The 14466-nt window shown below is 52.9% G+C and overlaps 1 protein-coding gene across 1 annotated transcript in view; it reads left to right on the top strand.

Moving 5' to 3' along the window:
- The window catches only part of MYO7B (myosin VIIB), a 75019-nt gene that overhangs the window by 18659 nt on the left and 41894 nt on the right, over nt 1-14466 (top strand). The window contains 8 exon segments of the mRNA XM_043573361.1: nt 2879-3021; nt 3706-3819; nt 5283-5436; nt 7572-7648; nt 8771-8890; nt 9195-9337; nt 11327-11537; nt 12226-12361. Coding sequence (XP_043429296.1) covers nt 2879-3021; nt 3706-3819; nt 5283-5436; nt 7572-7648; nt 8771-8890; nt 9195-9337; nt 11327-11537; nt 12226-12361 — 1098 coding nt within the window.

Here is a 14466-nt window from a genome sequence, read left to right as displayed (position 1 = left end):
TGCCAGGCCTCAGCGTCCCCTCACTCATTCTCTGGTGGGGGTTGCCCAGAGATGTGGACCTCAACCCCCCAGTACCCAGCCATGGTCAGTGGGTTCTCTCCTGTTTCTTTATAACAGAGAGATGTTTTACATACAAAGTTCATCTATAGTTTTATGAGTTTTGACAAACTCAGTCAGAATGCCCATCATAGTCCTGATATGGAATGTTCCTATCACCCCAAAACTTCCCTCGTGGCCTCTCTTCCCAACGCCAGCTTTTGGCAACCACCGATTTCTCTTTTCTCCCCTGTAGAGCTGACCCTTGAATAATGAGGGTTTGACATGCACAAGTCCGCTGTGGATACATGTGGATTTTTTTTTTATAAATACAGTACAATGCTGTAAATATATTTCCTCTTCCTTATGATTTCAATAACATTTTCTTTTCTCTAGCTTAACTTTATTGTGAGAATACAGTATATAATACATATAACTTACCAAGTATGTGTTCATCGACTGTATTATTGGTAAGGCTTCCAGTCAACAGTAGGCTATTGGTAGTTAAGTTTTGCAGGAGTCAAAAGTCATACATAGATTTTAAACTGCACGGGGAGTCAGCACTTTATCTTTTGCGTAAAGTTATATAAATGAGATCAAATGGTTTGCAGCCTTTTGGGGCTGGCTACTTTTTTTTTTTTAACTTTTATTTATATTTGAGAGACAGAGCATGAATGGGGGAGGAGCAGAGAGAGAGAGAGGGAGACACAAAATCCAACGCAGGCTCCAGGTTCTGAGCTGTCAGCACAGAGCCTGATGCGGGGCTCAGACCCACGAACTATGAGATCATGATGTGAGCCCAAGTTGGATGCTCAACTGACTTGAGTCACCCAGGTGACTCACATCATGGCTAATGACATAGAGCATCTTTTCATGGGCTTATTTCCTATCTGTGTATATTCTCTGTATGTGTTCAAATCTTTTGCCCATTTTTAAATTGTTTCCTTATTAATGAATTGGGAGCTCTCTATATATTCTGGATTCAAACCCCTTATAAGATATGCGTTTTGCAGATATTTTGCCCCAGTCTGTAGTCTGTTCCTCCGTTCTGACAGTGTCTTTCAGAGGCCAGATGTTTTAGATTTCGATGAAGTTCCATTTATCTTTGTTTCTCTCCTTGACTATGCTTTCAGTGTTGTGTTTAAGCAATCTTTGCTCAACCCAGAGATTTTCTTCTACATTTTCTTCTAGATGTGGTGCAGTTTTAGGTTTTACATTTAGATCTGTATCTATTTTGTGTTCATTTTCTCTGTAGTGCAAGGTCTGAGTCGAGTTTCTGCTTTTTTCTTTTTTTTCCTTCCCTTTCGTTTCTTGTTTTCTTTCATAAGGATATCCAAGAATTTCAGGCCCATTTGCCAAGAAGACTATTCTTTTTCCATTCAGTGGCCTTTGCACCTTTGTCCAAACTCAGTTGATCATACATGTGTGAGTCTGTTTCTGGATTCTCTATTCTGTTCTATTGCTCTCTCCGACTACTCTTTCACCAATACCACACTGTCTTGAGTTCTGAGCTTAGTCAGTTTTTCAATCAGGTATCACACATCCTCCAGTGTTGTTCTTTCCAAACTTGGCCATTGTTGGTGGCCACACTTACTTTTCTATATACATTGTAGAATCAGCTTGCCAATTTCTACCAAAAAGGGCCGACATCAGGTTTTCTCGAAGAGAGATTGGCCACTGGGTTGAACCACACAAAGTAGGTTTCTGAAGCATAGTTTGTCCTTATCAGAGCCTCTGCTATCTGTCGGGATTCCTCAAGGGGGAGAGACCAAGGACTCTTTTTCCTTCTTCTCTTGGGACTAATGATGGATGGTGGTATTTTCAAACTGCAACCCAACCCACCAATGAGTCTTGAAATCAGTCTTTTAGGACAAATTATAAATTTAAAAAAATTTTTTTAATGTTTATTATTTTGAGAGAGAGAGAGAAAGGAGGAGAGGAGAGGAGAGGAGAGGAGAGGAGAGGAGAGGAGAGGAGAGGAGAGACAGAGCACAAGCAGCGGATGGGCAGAGAGAGGGAGACACAGAATCCGAAGCAGGCTCCAGGCTCCGAGCTGTCAGCACAGAACCTGACGCAGGGCTCAAATTCACAGACCATGAGATCATGACCTGAGCCAAAGTCGGATGCTCAACCAGCTGAGCCACCCAGGCACCCTGGTCTTTTAGGACAAATTAAATAGGATAGAAGAGAAAATACCCCAGTGCACAGCTCTTGATCAGAACCAGTACTGAATATCTTCTTTTAATTACATGTACAGGTGGGGGTGTGTATTCACTGAGACTCATTGCAAAGGGTCTTTCTTATTGTGGGTCATGTCTGAGAAGCTCGCAGAAACAGCTCTATAAAAATGCACCTTCAGTCATGCTGCAATCCAAATGCCTTCTGGTGTGACCCCCCCCCATCTGAACCTTGTCCCTGCCAGCTTGCCCTCCCAGCCCCTGCCCTTCAGCCTGAGCAATCTTTCCAAAATGCAAATCTGTTCCCACACTCCCTCAGAAGGTTTCCTGCCTCCCCCATCACCCACAGACTAATTCCAAACATCTTAGCCTGGCATTCAAGGCTCTATGCTACTAACTGGTTCCGTCTGTCTTCCACTGCTTTCCTCTATATTTTATGCTCCAGCCAAATTTCCCGCTCTGTGAGCACACCCCATGCTTACCGACACTTGCACCTTTACTTGCACTTTGTCTTCCCCTCAGCACACTCTTGGCTGCCACCACCCTCCAGTGCAATGCTACCCAATCCTTCAACTCTGGGCTTAAGAAGCTTTCCCAGATGATCCCACTAAAAGTAAATTTCCCCCTCTCTGCTCCCATCATGGGCATCACCCTCTGATCTTCAGCCTTCGGAAATGCCAAGACAATCCGAAATGATAACTCAAGCCGCTTTGGGAAGTTTATCGACATCCACTTCAATCCTAGCGGGGTCATCGAGGGTGCACGCATTGAGCAGTTTCTCCTGGAGAAGTCCCGGGTCTGCCGGCAGGTGAGGACTCCCTCTGCTGCACTGGTCCTGGGGAACCTCCGCCCACCCCAGGGCTGGGAGTCGGGATGAAGAGGCTTTTATGACAGGTTCCCTTCCATCACTCTCACACCTCTCCAGGGACACCCCCCTCCCCGCCCCCGCCACGGACCTTCAGAGGTCTTAGTGTGTTGCCACTGTACTTACCCTGAGATGCGCCAAGGACCCCTAGAATTGGGTAATGATGGTCCTTTCCCAGTATTCAAGAAGAAGAAATCATAGGATTTTCTGTTTTGAATTTTCCATCCACATCATGTTCTACATTGTTTGGTGCTTACTACTTACCTCTCTTAGAATTAATTCTAAGGCCAGGCAAGTCCTAAGCTAAGGATCTGGATCCTGGCATCACTCCCTGGCTTGCGACTTAGGCAAGCTGACCTCGGGGCTGGGAGGAGCAATGGAGATGCAGGGAAGCCCCTGGGAGCCAGGAGTTTGTGAAGAGTGGCCTTTAGCCCAGGGCTGTGGGCAAGAGCTGACCTTGGAAGCCCAAGATGGGGACATCTGCCGAACCAAACGTCCCTCAGGTCAATGCCAGAGCCACATCTGGTTGACAGACCTTGGAGCAGAAGCTGGGACAGGGCTGGAGGTGGCTGGGTGGCCTGGGAGTGGGGGATGCTTACAGGCTCTCTGGACTGCCTTCCCCACCAGGCCCCGGAGGAGCGGAACTACCACATCTTCTACTGCATGCTCCAGGGGATGAGCGCTGAGGAGAAGCAGCTGCTGAGCCTGGGGACGCCCTCCGAGTACCACTACCTGACGATGGTGAGGCCCACCCCCCTCTCTCCACCCCGCCCCTGCCCTCCCTGCCCACCTCTCCTTCCCCATGCCTGACAGCACTGCCCCACCCAGCCTCCCAAGAGCAAAAGCAAGAAGAGGAAAGAAGGCTGGTTCCTGCCACACCTGGGGTTTGCAGCCACAGAAAAGCCCTGCGGCGGGGATTGAGGGCTCCCTTTTTCCATCCTCCACTCCAGCCTTCTGTTTTTGTGACTGTCAAGGCCTTCCTCTTGCTCATGTGTTTCCTCATTTTCTGTTGAACTCCTAGTCCCTCTCCACGAACCTCAGCTCTCTCTGGTTCCAGCGGTCAGAGGCCCTGGTGGTGACGGAGAGTCATAGCCGCACCTCTCCTTCCTCGATTTCATCCACTCATTTCCAGTCGTCCATCCTTGTAGGTGCCCGAGAACTTGAACTCCAGCAAAGCAGGGAGTTGCTCTTGCTTTGGGCTGCACCCCCACGCCTGGAACAGTGCGGTGCACGCGGCCATCCGGCCCGTTTGTTGAGAAGGGGATGGCGGAGGTCTGCCTCTTGAATCTCCTCTGCCTAGCCCCTCTCTCCTACGTTCACTGCCTGAAGGCCTTCCTCATTTCTTTCCCAGATCACGGTGGTAGTTTCCTCCAGCATCCTCCGGTCACCAGACTTGACCTCTAATCTATCATCCTTTCTGCAGACCTTCCTTCCACGGTGCAAGTCTGACAGATCCCGTCTCTGACTGCCATTCCGCAGGGGCCTCCCTGTGGCTCCTTGGCGTGATTTCCAAGCACCTCCAGATCCTCATCATCCCTCCACTTCTCCCCATATAACCCCCGCTTCCTTGCCAGCCCTGCCGCTGCCTCCGCAGCCTAGCTCCAGCTATTCTCTGCCTACACTGCCCTCTCCCTGTGGTGCTATGAAGCACAGCATGTGCTTTCACCAGGAAGCTTTTCCCCACTTCTCCATAGGGTTGTCCTAGCCCTCTTTGGTCTCAGCAGCACCTGTAACAGCGTATGACACCATCATTTGCTTCCTGCCTCCCTTCTTGGATGCACGGCATCCCACACAGGGCCAGTCCTCTCCATTTGTGAATTCCCACCAAGTAGCACAGGGCCTGGTACATGGGGAGCTTTGGAAGGTGTTTGTTAAAGCATTGAACTCACAGGATTCCCCAGGGATGGGTGACAAATAGGGGCTCAAAGAAGCTCAACGGTTTGGCTGAGGCCACACAGCTTCCAAGTGCCATTGCTGGCTGCTGTGTCTATGTTACCATGATTCTGCCTCTGGAAATAATTCTGTGTATTTTCTGAGCTGGAGCCTCTCCAGCTGGCCTCTCAGAGTCCACCTAGAGCCTGTGAAGTATCACTTCTTAGGGGCCTTTGGCTGAGTCCCTGACACATCTCTGCCTTACTAGCCCTGTGATGGAGGAGGTGGGGTGTGGGGTGGCCCCCAGAATGTTGAGGTGCCCAATCTTGCAGGGAAACTGCACTTCCTGTGAGGGTCTCAACGACGCCAAGGACTATGCCCACGTGCGCTCTGCCATGAAGATTCTCATGTTCTCTGACTCGGAGAACTGGGACCTCAGCAAGCTGCTGGCAGCCATTCTCCACCTGGGCAACGTGGAGTTCATGGGTAATGCTGTGTCCGCTCAAACTGTACCCCCTGGGGAGGAAGACTGGAGGGACTGGAACAGGAGGAGGAAGAAGTCTCTGGGAGTTCTCACATAGTCTAACCCTGTCCTGGGAAAATGCATTGAAAATTGTAGCTATGATTTTTGAGGTCTCACGGTGTGGCAGGGAAGATGTCAAAGCTTAGGGCCCCCTGAAGATGAAAACTCTGATCAGTCCCCCAGTTTTAGCTGGGACCCTACAGGGCTACCCCCTGAGGATAAGGGTGAACCAGAGTAAACAGAGTCATGCATGAATGTACAAGTCCATTTGTAGGTATCTGGGTGGCCTGGGCACTAGGGTGACCTGGCCCGTTAGTGCCTCCAAGCATCTGATGGATCCTTCCTTCTCGGGAGGAAACTAGCACCAATTTTGATTACATATTATTCCTTTAAACAATTTTTCAAACACAGCATCTCACATGCAGCTGGGGATAGATAGGAGTGAGGAAACAAGATATTGTGAGTGAGAATCAGCAGAGATAACAGACAATAGAAATAGAGCCACAAAGACTTCAGATGTTTGGGTTATTGGACACAAACCATAAAGCATCTATGCTTGCTATGTTCAAGAAAAGAAAAAGCCAAGCTTGAAAATTTAGACAGGAAACTGGAAATAGAAAATGTGACATTATAGATTTTAAAAGGAACATTGTAGAAATTGTAAAATTAAAAAAAAAAAGACCAAAATGCAGAACTCAATGGATGGTTTTAACAGCCAGTTTTATATACACGGAGAGGGAGTGTGTGGGCTGGAGGAGAAGCTGGAACACAGCATGGAGATACAGAAGGATGGAAAATATATAAGAGAGAGTAGGAGATGTGAAGGACACAGTGAGAAGTTATAGCACACCTTTAATTGGTGTACTAAAGGAAAAGAGAGAAAGAATGGGGCAGAGGCAACATTGGAAGGAACTATGGTTGGTTCTAGAACTCATGAAGGACACCGATTCACAGAACAGTGAGGAAAGGACAGACTTTTCAATAAACTGTTGGATGTCCATGTGGAAACAATGAACTTGGACCCCTCTCTCACACCATACAAGGAAATCTACTCCAGGAGAGTTGTTGCTCTGCCCGTGTGATCTATCCACCACACTGGCACTTCTGCTGGTGACAGGTGGGTGCTGACACACACACAGGGGGCATCAGGACCTGGAAGAGTATTACAAATGCGGTGTTGAGGACATGGGACCAGGCACAAAAGAATAGATCAGATGTTCGATTAGATCACACTTAACAAAATTTAAACACAGGTGAGATTAAATGCTGTTAAGGACTCATATTTAGGTAGTAAAAGGATAATAGAAAGCAAGGAAGTGGTTTCCATTAATGAGTGGGGAGGAACGTGGTCTTAGCAAGAAAGGACCATGAGAGCTTCGGATGTTGTCCAGGCTTTGTATCTTGGCAGTAGTAGTGGATACACAGTGTTGACTTAATCATTATTTATTATAACACGCCTTGGGGTTCTATACACTTTTTTATGTGAATGCTTTATTTTATAATTTTTTCAAGTTTAAAAAAGAGAAAATATATACATACAGAAACGACACTTCCCCCCCTCCCCCACCCCCAGCAGCCCTGACGTGGAGGTTGCCTCAGAGAAGGGGATTGAGGCTAGGAGGGGCCGGTCAGGAAACCTCTGCTAGGGGACTGGACCTGGCTTATAGTGACACTCTGTGGATGTCCGCTTATTTGACTGAATGAATAAATGATGCCTGGATCTCCATGGACAGCAGAGTGGATTGAAGGGGGCTGATGGCTCATCTTTCTCTTTAGTAGACCCCATCCTGCCCACACCAGCACCAGCCTTCTCCCTCCAAATAAGCCCTCTTTTCTTCAAACTTCACTTTGACCCAGGGCTACGACCTCACTGAGTGGAGGAGGAAGTAGTCTGTTACACTCCTTCACAGCTAAGGGGCTGGTAATCACCAGGGACATTGGCTCCCGCAGAGAGGGCCTGGGAGAGGTGGTGCCCCACATCCAGGAACAGTTGCCCCTAATAGGTGGATCTACAGCTGCCCCAGGCCAGGCACTACTGGGACCCCTGATCCATCACTTCGGCAGCCTTGCCAATCCGGGTTACTGCTTCTCTCCATAGCCGCAGTCTTCGAGAACCTGGACTCCTCTGATGTGATGGAGACGCCTGCCTTTCCCATCGTGCTGAAGTTGCTGGAGGTAGGCTGGCCATTGTGTCTGCCAGCTTCCATTTCTGTGAGGGGCCCCAGGGGTCTGGGCTCACAGCCACCTGACTCCTGATTGTCACTTCCCAGGCTCCCACTCCTTCCCCCCAACTCCTCTCCCAGACTCTCAGCTCAACCCCTGAACCCATCTGGCTCTGCAGACACTGGGGGTGGGAAGCAGTGTGAGCTAATCTTTAACAAAATGATCAGTCCAGCTTTAACACACATCTCTTCCCTCTTCCCCATGTCCCCCCTGCTCTTCAGGGGCCTTCACTCAGCATCCTCACTCCCCACCCCACCCAGTCCCCAAGCTCCCCCCACACGGTCACATGGCCCAGTGCCCTTACACTGGACCTTCCCTGCCTGCCTCAATAAGCCCCTGCCTTCCGGAGTTGTGCTATTCTGGGAAAGTGGAGCCTCACTTGGAGGAAGGATGGCAGGCCCTGGCTGGAGACACATCTCTGCCCTGGGAACATTATAATTTCCTCCATGTCACACCCTGTTGACAGTTCTGGTGGGAAATTAATAGAATTGAAGCAAGCAAACAAACAAAGCAATCACATTTTGCTGCTAATATTCTTAATTTGTTCAGAGTTCTTAGAAACTTTGGGTTCTTGCTGGCTCAGTCTTCCCTGAATGGTGAGAGGACTGGCCCATCCAGAATCCTCCTGTTCCCTTAGGCCTTCAGCCCCCAGGCAGGAATGGCTTCAGTTGGGGTCCATCCAGATGCCAGTCACCTGGCCTCAGAACTCTCCCCGCCCACTGTTCTCCAAGGTCTGCTTATGGTACCAGCCCCTTCCCCGGCCCCCAGGAGACCAGCACACAGCTGGTAAACCAAGCAGCCAGCATGCCCAGGACCCATCCAGGTTGTGTATCCTTCCGGAACACTCTAACACCCCAGTGTTCAGACTGATGCTGGGCCTGGGCCCGCCCAGGGACCCTGACTCTGGTCTCCGTCTGGCCCAGCCCTCTTGCACAGCCCCATAGGCATCTCCCACCATCAAGCCTTGGGCCTAGGGTGTTTGGTCATGGAAGAAAACAAGACTAGGTAGGTCAGAGCCAAGGAGCCAGGTCCCGCCGCATCGGCCGTGATGCCAGGCCTCACCTGCCTTTCCAGGTGAAGTGGCAGGCACTCCGGGACTGTCTGATCAAGCATTCCATCATCATCCGAGGGGAGTTTGTCACCAGGCCCCTGAACATCACCCAGGCTGCAGACCGGAGGGACGCCTTTGTCAAGGTACAGAGCTGTGGGAGAAGGGGCCCCCGTGTCTGTGTGTTGAACAAGGCTCCTTGCCCTGCTGGTGGAGAACAGGAAAGAGCAGCAATGGCTGGGCTGGTCCTGACTGCCAGTCACCTGCCAGGTGACTGTGGGCTTTCTAGCCTCTTTGGGCTTCGGGTTCTTGCCTATAAGTAGGGATAACACCCCTCAGCAGGTCCAGGATATCCAGTGTGGGTGCAGACTTTGCCGGCGAACTTAGAGATAAGGGCCAGCCTTCCTCTTATGCTTCAAAGCCTGTGGGCTTTCCCCCATGTCTCCTCAGGGCATTTACGGGCACCTCTTCCTGTGGATTGTCAAGAAAATCAATGCTGCAATTTTCACTCCACCTGCCCAGGACCCCAAAAATGTGCAAAGGGCCATCGGCCTCCTGGACATATTTGGTTTTGAAAATTTCCAGAATAATAGGTATGAAGATCTCAGTTCGCCTGCTTTCAGAGAATGGGAGATCGGCTTGGGTCCTGTCTAGCTAAGCAAGCTGGAGGGTAACCCTTCCTCCCCCATGGGACTGCTCTGCAGGCTGGATGTGTCTGCAGTGAGATGGTCTGTGTGCCTCCCCCTGACTCCCCCTGCACATCTAGAGAAGGCCACATAGCTAAAGGCCTCCCCAAGAGTCAGGCTGCAGCCCAGCATCTGTCACCCCTCTTGAGCCATCTGCTCTCCTAATGAACTGAAGTGAATTATCACGTGAGGCAGGGGTGAACAGGGAAATTGCTAGCCCTAATCCAACTGCTTCATTGGTGGGATACCCTACTAGTAACGGGGAAAGGAAAGTAGGAGATTTGTGACCATCCCTGACTTTTGAGTTTGGCAAGGGTCAGGCAAGGCGGGACACCTCTGGCCCTGTGTCCCAGTGTCCCAGCAGCCCAGACTGGAGGCCCACGAGCTGGAGGCAAGAGGCAGGTCAGAAAAGCGATGCCTAGCTGGGACTGTGATGAGGACCGGGGAGGGGGGCGACAGGGCGCTGAAGGGAGTCAGGCAGCAGAGTCTAATAAGGACAAGTGATGCCCTGGGGCACTGTTGAGTGGCAGGAGGATGTCCAAGGAGGAAAATTAGGACAAGCAAGCAGGAGCACGCTGGGATTGCTGCCTCCCGGACCAGCGGGGCGGGCAGGGCACAGGCCTGCTCAGTGCGCTGGGGGGATGGGCAGGGCTGGCTAAGCCCAGGGCAATGGCAGCTCTCAGGCACAGGAAAGTCAGGTGTGATTCAGATCATTGGTTTCTGTCCCTAGGAGTGACAGCTGAGCCAACCAAGCACCTTGGCTGCCTTAGAGGTGGTTGTGGGGGATCCAGTCATTTATGCAGGGCCCCCTCCCTGAGGGAGCCCTGAGCTGGGTCTGTGACAGGGCAGCAGTCCCTTCCTGCAGGTGGCCACTGAGTGCTCTCCAGGCTGCATGCTGGGAGTGGGGCACACGGTGGACCTGTCCCCTCACCTCCCGGGTTAACAGACGTTGAACAACCAGTCTCAGGAATGGTGAGGTTTTGCATAAGTGGGCAACCCATCCGGAGGAAGAAAGGCCCAAGGGATGAACACAATGAGCAGGGTAATGAGGAAGGAGAGGAGGGAAGCAGCAAACGTGTGACCACTCAGGCCGGGGAGAAGTGGGTGCCTTCACAGCACCGCAGGAAGGAGCCCACAGCGACCCAGGCCACTCTCAGAGACGCAGCAAGGCTTTGCATTGTTCTCTGTGCACTGTTCACTGTGGGGATCTGAAAAGAGGGGATTGGAAGCAGGGGGACAGCGGGGCCTACTGGCCAGAGAGCCTGCCGCGTAGTGTGTGAGATGGGGATGTGGGGAGAGCCCACAGGAGGCCGCAGCTGTGCTCTGGATGGTGAGTGAGGGGCCTGGGCCCCGGCGGCAGTGAGGGAACGGAGTCAGCAGAGCAGGGCGCTGTGTTGGAGTGAGAGGACCCGACTCTGGCAAACAGTTGGAACTGGGAAGGGAGGAGACAGAGGTGTCAGGTGTGACTCCTTGGTTTGTGAGTCCAGCGGGGGGGTGATGATTGGAGGCGCCGACCTGAGATGGGAACCGGGGAGGAAGAGTAGCTGGAGGCCAGAGCAGGAGTAAGGACTCTTGCTGATGCAGGGGAACCCGGCCCTCAATACTGGGGCCTCATGCCCCTCGGGGTGGGGCTGCTACGGGTCACGTGGTCCCCCAAGGCTCGGCTCTTGACCATGGTCTCTAGGTCTGTTTGCCAGGGGCTGGAGCGGGTGATGGTGGCGGAGGCGAGAGAAGGGGGAGGGTAGCGACTGCGTGTACGTGTGTATGGGGATGAGCACCTGCGGGCTATGCGGAAGGCTGGGTGCAAGCAGATCCGCGGCAGATCCGCGGGTCCTGCCGGCGACGACAGGGACGGGCTGACCGGGCCCTTCCGCGGGGGCGGCGCTCCCTCCACAGCTTCGAGCAGCTCTGCATCAATTTTGCCAATGAGCACCTGCAGCAGTTCTTTGTGCGGCACGTGTTCACCATGGAGCAGGAGGAGTACCTCTCGGAGGGCATTGCCTGGGACTACATCCAGTACAGTGACAATCGCCCCACCCTGGACCTGCTGGCCCTCAAGCCCATGAGCATCATCTCCCTCCTGGACGAGGAGAGCCACTTCCCGCAGGTGCGTCCCTGAGCCCACCCACCCTCGGGTGGAGAGCCCCACTCACAGGTCTCACCCTGGAGGTTGGGAAACTCCCCTGGGTCCCCTGGGTTGCGGAAACCTCTGTCAGGCATTAGCAGACCAGCCCCAACCTGGGCAACCTCCTCTCCTGCGAGTTTCGCCTCCTACAGGAAGGCCTCCTGACTCCAGCCTCGCTCCCACTCCCCAGCAGCATGACATCGCAGTCACTGTTTATTCACATCCAAGAACTCACCCTAAGAGGGGCTTCCTAAGCACTCGTGGGCCTAGAGCTGCAGAGGGTACAAGAGATGGAAATGCTTGCCTTCTCGCCCTCAAGGCGCACTGCCTGTCCTAGGAAAGTCCCTAGACTTTCAAAGCAGTCTGAGTCCAGAGAAGGGTGAAGCCAGGGCCAGGTATCTGGACAACGGTAAGGAAGGGTGGAGCCGGAGAGCCGGCCGTGGAGGTCAGCAGACCCGGTCTCTGCTCCCAGCTCGGCCCTCATTTATAGAGACTAGTCACCAACCCCTGAGTGGCAGTTTCCCGTCTGTTAGAAGGGTCCTCGGTCATTCTGAGCTGAGCTGCTCTGCCCCTGTGAAGAAGCCCCTGAGCCCTGTGGCTGTGCCAGCTGACCTCCTGTGCATGGCTGGACTCTGGGATGTCAGCCCACAGGGCATGTGCCTTCTTCCAGGGGACAGATACCACCATGCTGCAAAAACTGAACAGTGTCCATGCCAACAACAAGGCTTACCTGCAGCCCAAGAACATCCACGACGCCAGATTTGGCATCGCACATTTTGCCGGCGAGGTGTACTACCAGACAGAAGGTAGGCGCAGCTCCTGTCCACTTCCCTTCCCTTCCAGATCTGGACCATTCCAGGGGGGCTGTGGGAAGGAGGCTGAGAGGACAAGGTCATTTTGCAGAGCTGGCAATGGGACAAAGGGAATGGAATGGACATGGTTTGTTGGCACCACTCATACTGGATGAGGGCCACCTAACAGGCTCATGTTAACTTAATCACCTCTGTAAAGGCCCCATCTCTACATATGGTCACATTCTGAGGTCCTGGGGTTAGGGCTGCAATGTGTGGATGGGGGCTAGGGGCAGACGATGCAACTCAGCCCATAACACCGCCCCTCCTTAATTTCTGGATTCTCAGTCTTCAGGCTGGAGGTGGCCCTGGTCCTAGCAAGGACCTTCCAGAACCCCAGACCAGGGATGGTAGAGGGGTTGGGGGCTCCAGGCCCTCAGGTCTGCCTTAGCAACCACAGACATGCTTGGTTCCCAAACCTCTTCTGTCAGGGGCGCCTGGGCGGCTCAGCTGGTTAAGTGTCTGACTTCGGCTCAGGTCATGAGCCGTTCATGAGTTCATGAGCCGCTCACTCACTGTTCATGAGTTCGAGCCCCCCATTGGGCTCTGTGCTGACAGCTCAGAGCCTGGAGCCTGCTTTGGATTCTGTGTCTCCCTCTCTCTGCTCCTCCCCCACTCATGCTCTGTCTCTCGAAAATAAATAAACATTAAAAAAACAAATCTAGGGGCGCCTGGGTGGCGCAGTCGGTTAAGCGTCCGACTTCAGCCAGGTCACGATCTCGCGGTCCGGGAGTTCGAGCCCCGTGTCGGGCTCTGGGCTGATGGCTCAGAGCCTGGAGCCTGTTTCCGATTCTGTGTCTCCCTCTCTCTCTGCCCCTCCCCCGTTCATGCTCTGTCTCTCTCTGTCCCAAAAATAAATAAACGTTGAAAAAAAAATTAAAAAAAAAAACAAACAAATCTAAACCTCTTCTGTCAGAGCGCACACACAGGTTCACACACACAACGCCTAAGGGCACACATTCACCCCCAAGACCTGTGCAATTTAAACTCCTAATGAGGAGGGCAATGTGCCCTCAGAACCTCCTAATCAGCAAACCACGCCCCATCCTTGGAGCCAGTAAGACACAGCAGTCTGAATTCCTTCCCCTCTTCCATTTTGGGCTCTCAGGAAGAGCAGGGGCTTGGAAGCAGCCAGACTGGCCAGCTGGGGCAGGTGGACGCACAGATCCTCCAGGCACTGCATCGGGGCTCTGGGGCGAGGGCAGGAGAGGCCCCTGCAGACTGCAAGCTCCCTGGATGTTACCAGGCTGCCAGATTTTCAGGACTTATCGGTGGGGGCAGAAGGCTTCTTCACAATCTCCTTCTCCTGCTTTCCTTTTCTAGCTCCTTTATATGAATAAGTAGCTGCCTGAATCAGACTTGCCCAAGGTCACCCAGAACTTTAGTGGGCCAGAGCCCCAAGGGGAGCCCTCAGACATTTCAATGCAGGGAAATCTAGACTGTACCCTGAAGGGACATACGGTCCCCGGCGGCTGCTGGTCAGCTCCAGAGTACACCTGGCGGTTACAGTGACAGCGAGGGCGGGGTTGTTGAGGGAACAGGATCACCAATCACTCGTGTCCCACTCCCGTGGTGCACCCAGCGGGGGGGGGGGGTGGTTGGCGAAGGAAAGGGAAAGTCCTCGACCCACCCTTGAACCGAGCAGTAGAGCCCATGAGAAAGGTCACACAGAGGCCAGGGGAGCCCTGAGGAGGGCCCTGGGGAGCCTCCTGGAATAGACCATGCTTGAGCCGGTCTTAGAGAATGAGCCAGAGCTGGCGTGCGTGCCTGAGGAAGGAAGAGTGTCCAGGAGTGGCCAGCGGGGGCTAGAGGTGTGGGAGGGCTGGGGCCTCTGAGGGTAACTCTGTGCCAGTGGGGTACAGGGCCACAGGGGCCCCGGGGGACGAGGAAGGAGGAGACGAGGAAGGCATGCTGTGGTGACAGGACAGCAGAGGAAGTGTTTGGGCAGGGTGAGGCAGCACTAGGCAGGACAGTCTGGGCCACAAGCCAGAAAGGGTGGGACAGAGGGCAGAGTGGTGGGCTGTGATCAGAGGGATGGTTCAGGCAGAAAGACTGGCAGT

Source organism: Prionailurus bengalensis, chromosome C1, assembly GCF_016509475.1.
Source record: "Prionailurus bengalensis isolate Pbe53 chromosome C1, Fcat_Pben_1.1_paternal_pri, whole genome shotgun sequence".
NCBI classification, from domain to species: domain Eukaryota; kingdom Metazoa; phylum Chordata; class Mammalia; order Carnivora; family Felidae; genus Prionailurus; species Prionailurus bengalensis.
This window is presented reverse-complemented; position numbering and strand designations above follow the sequence as displayed.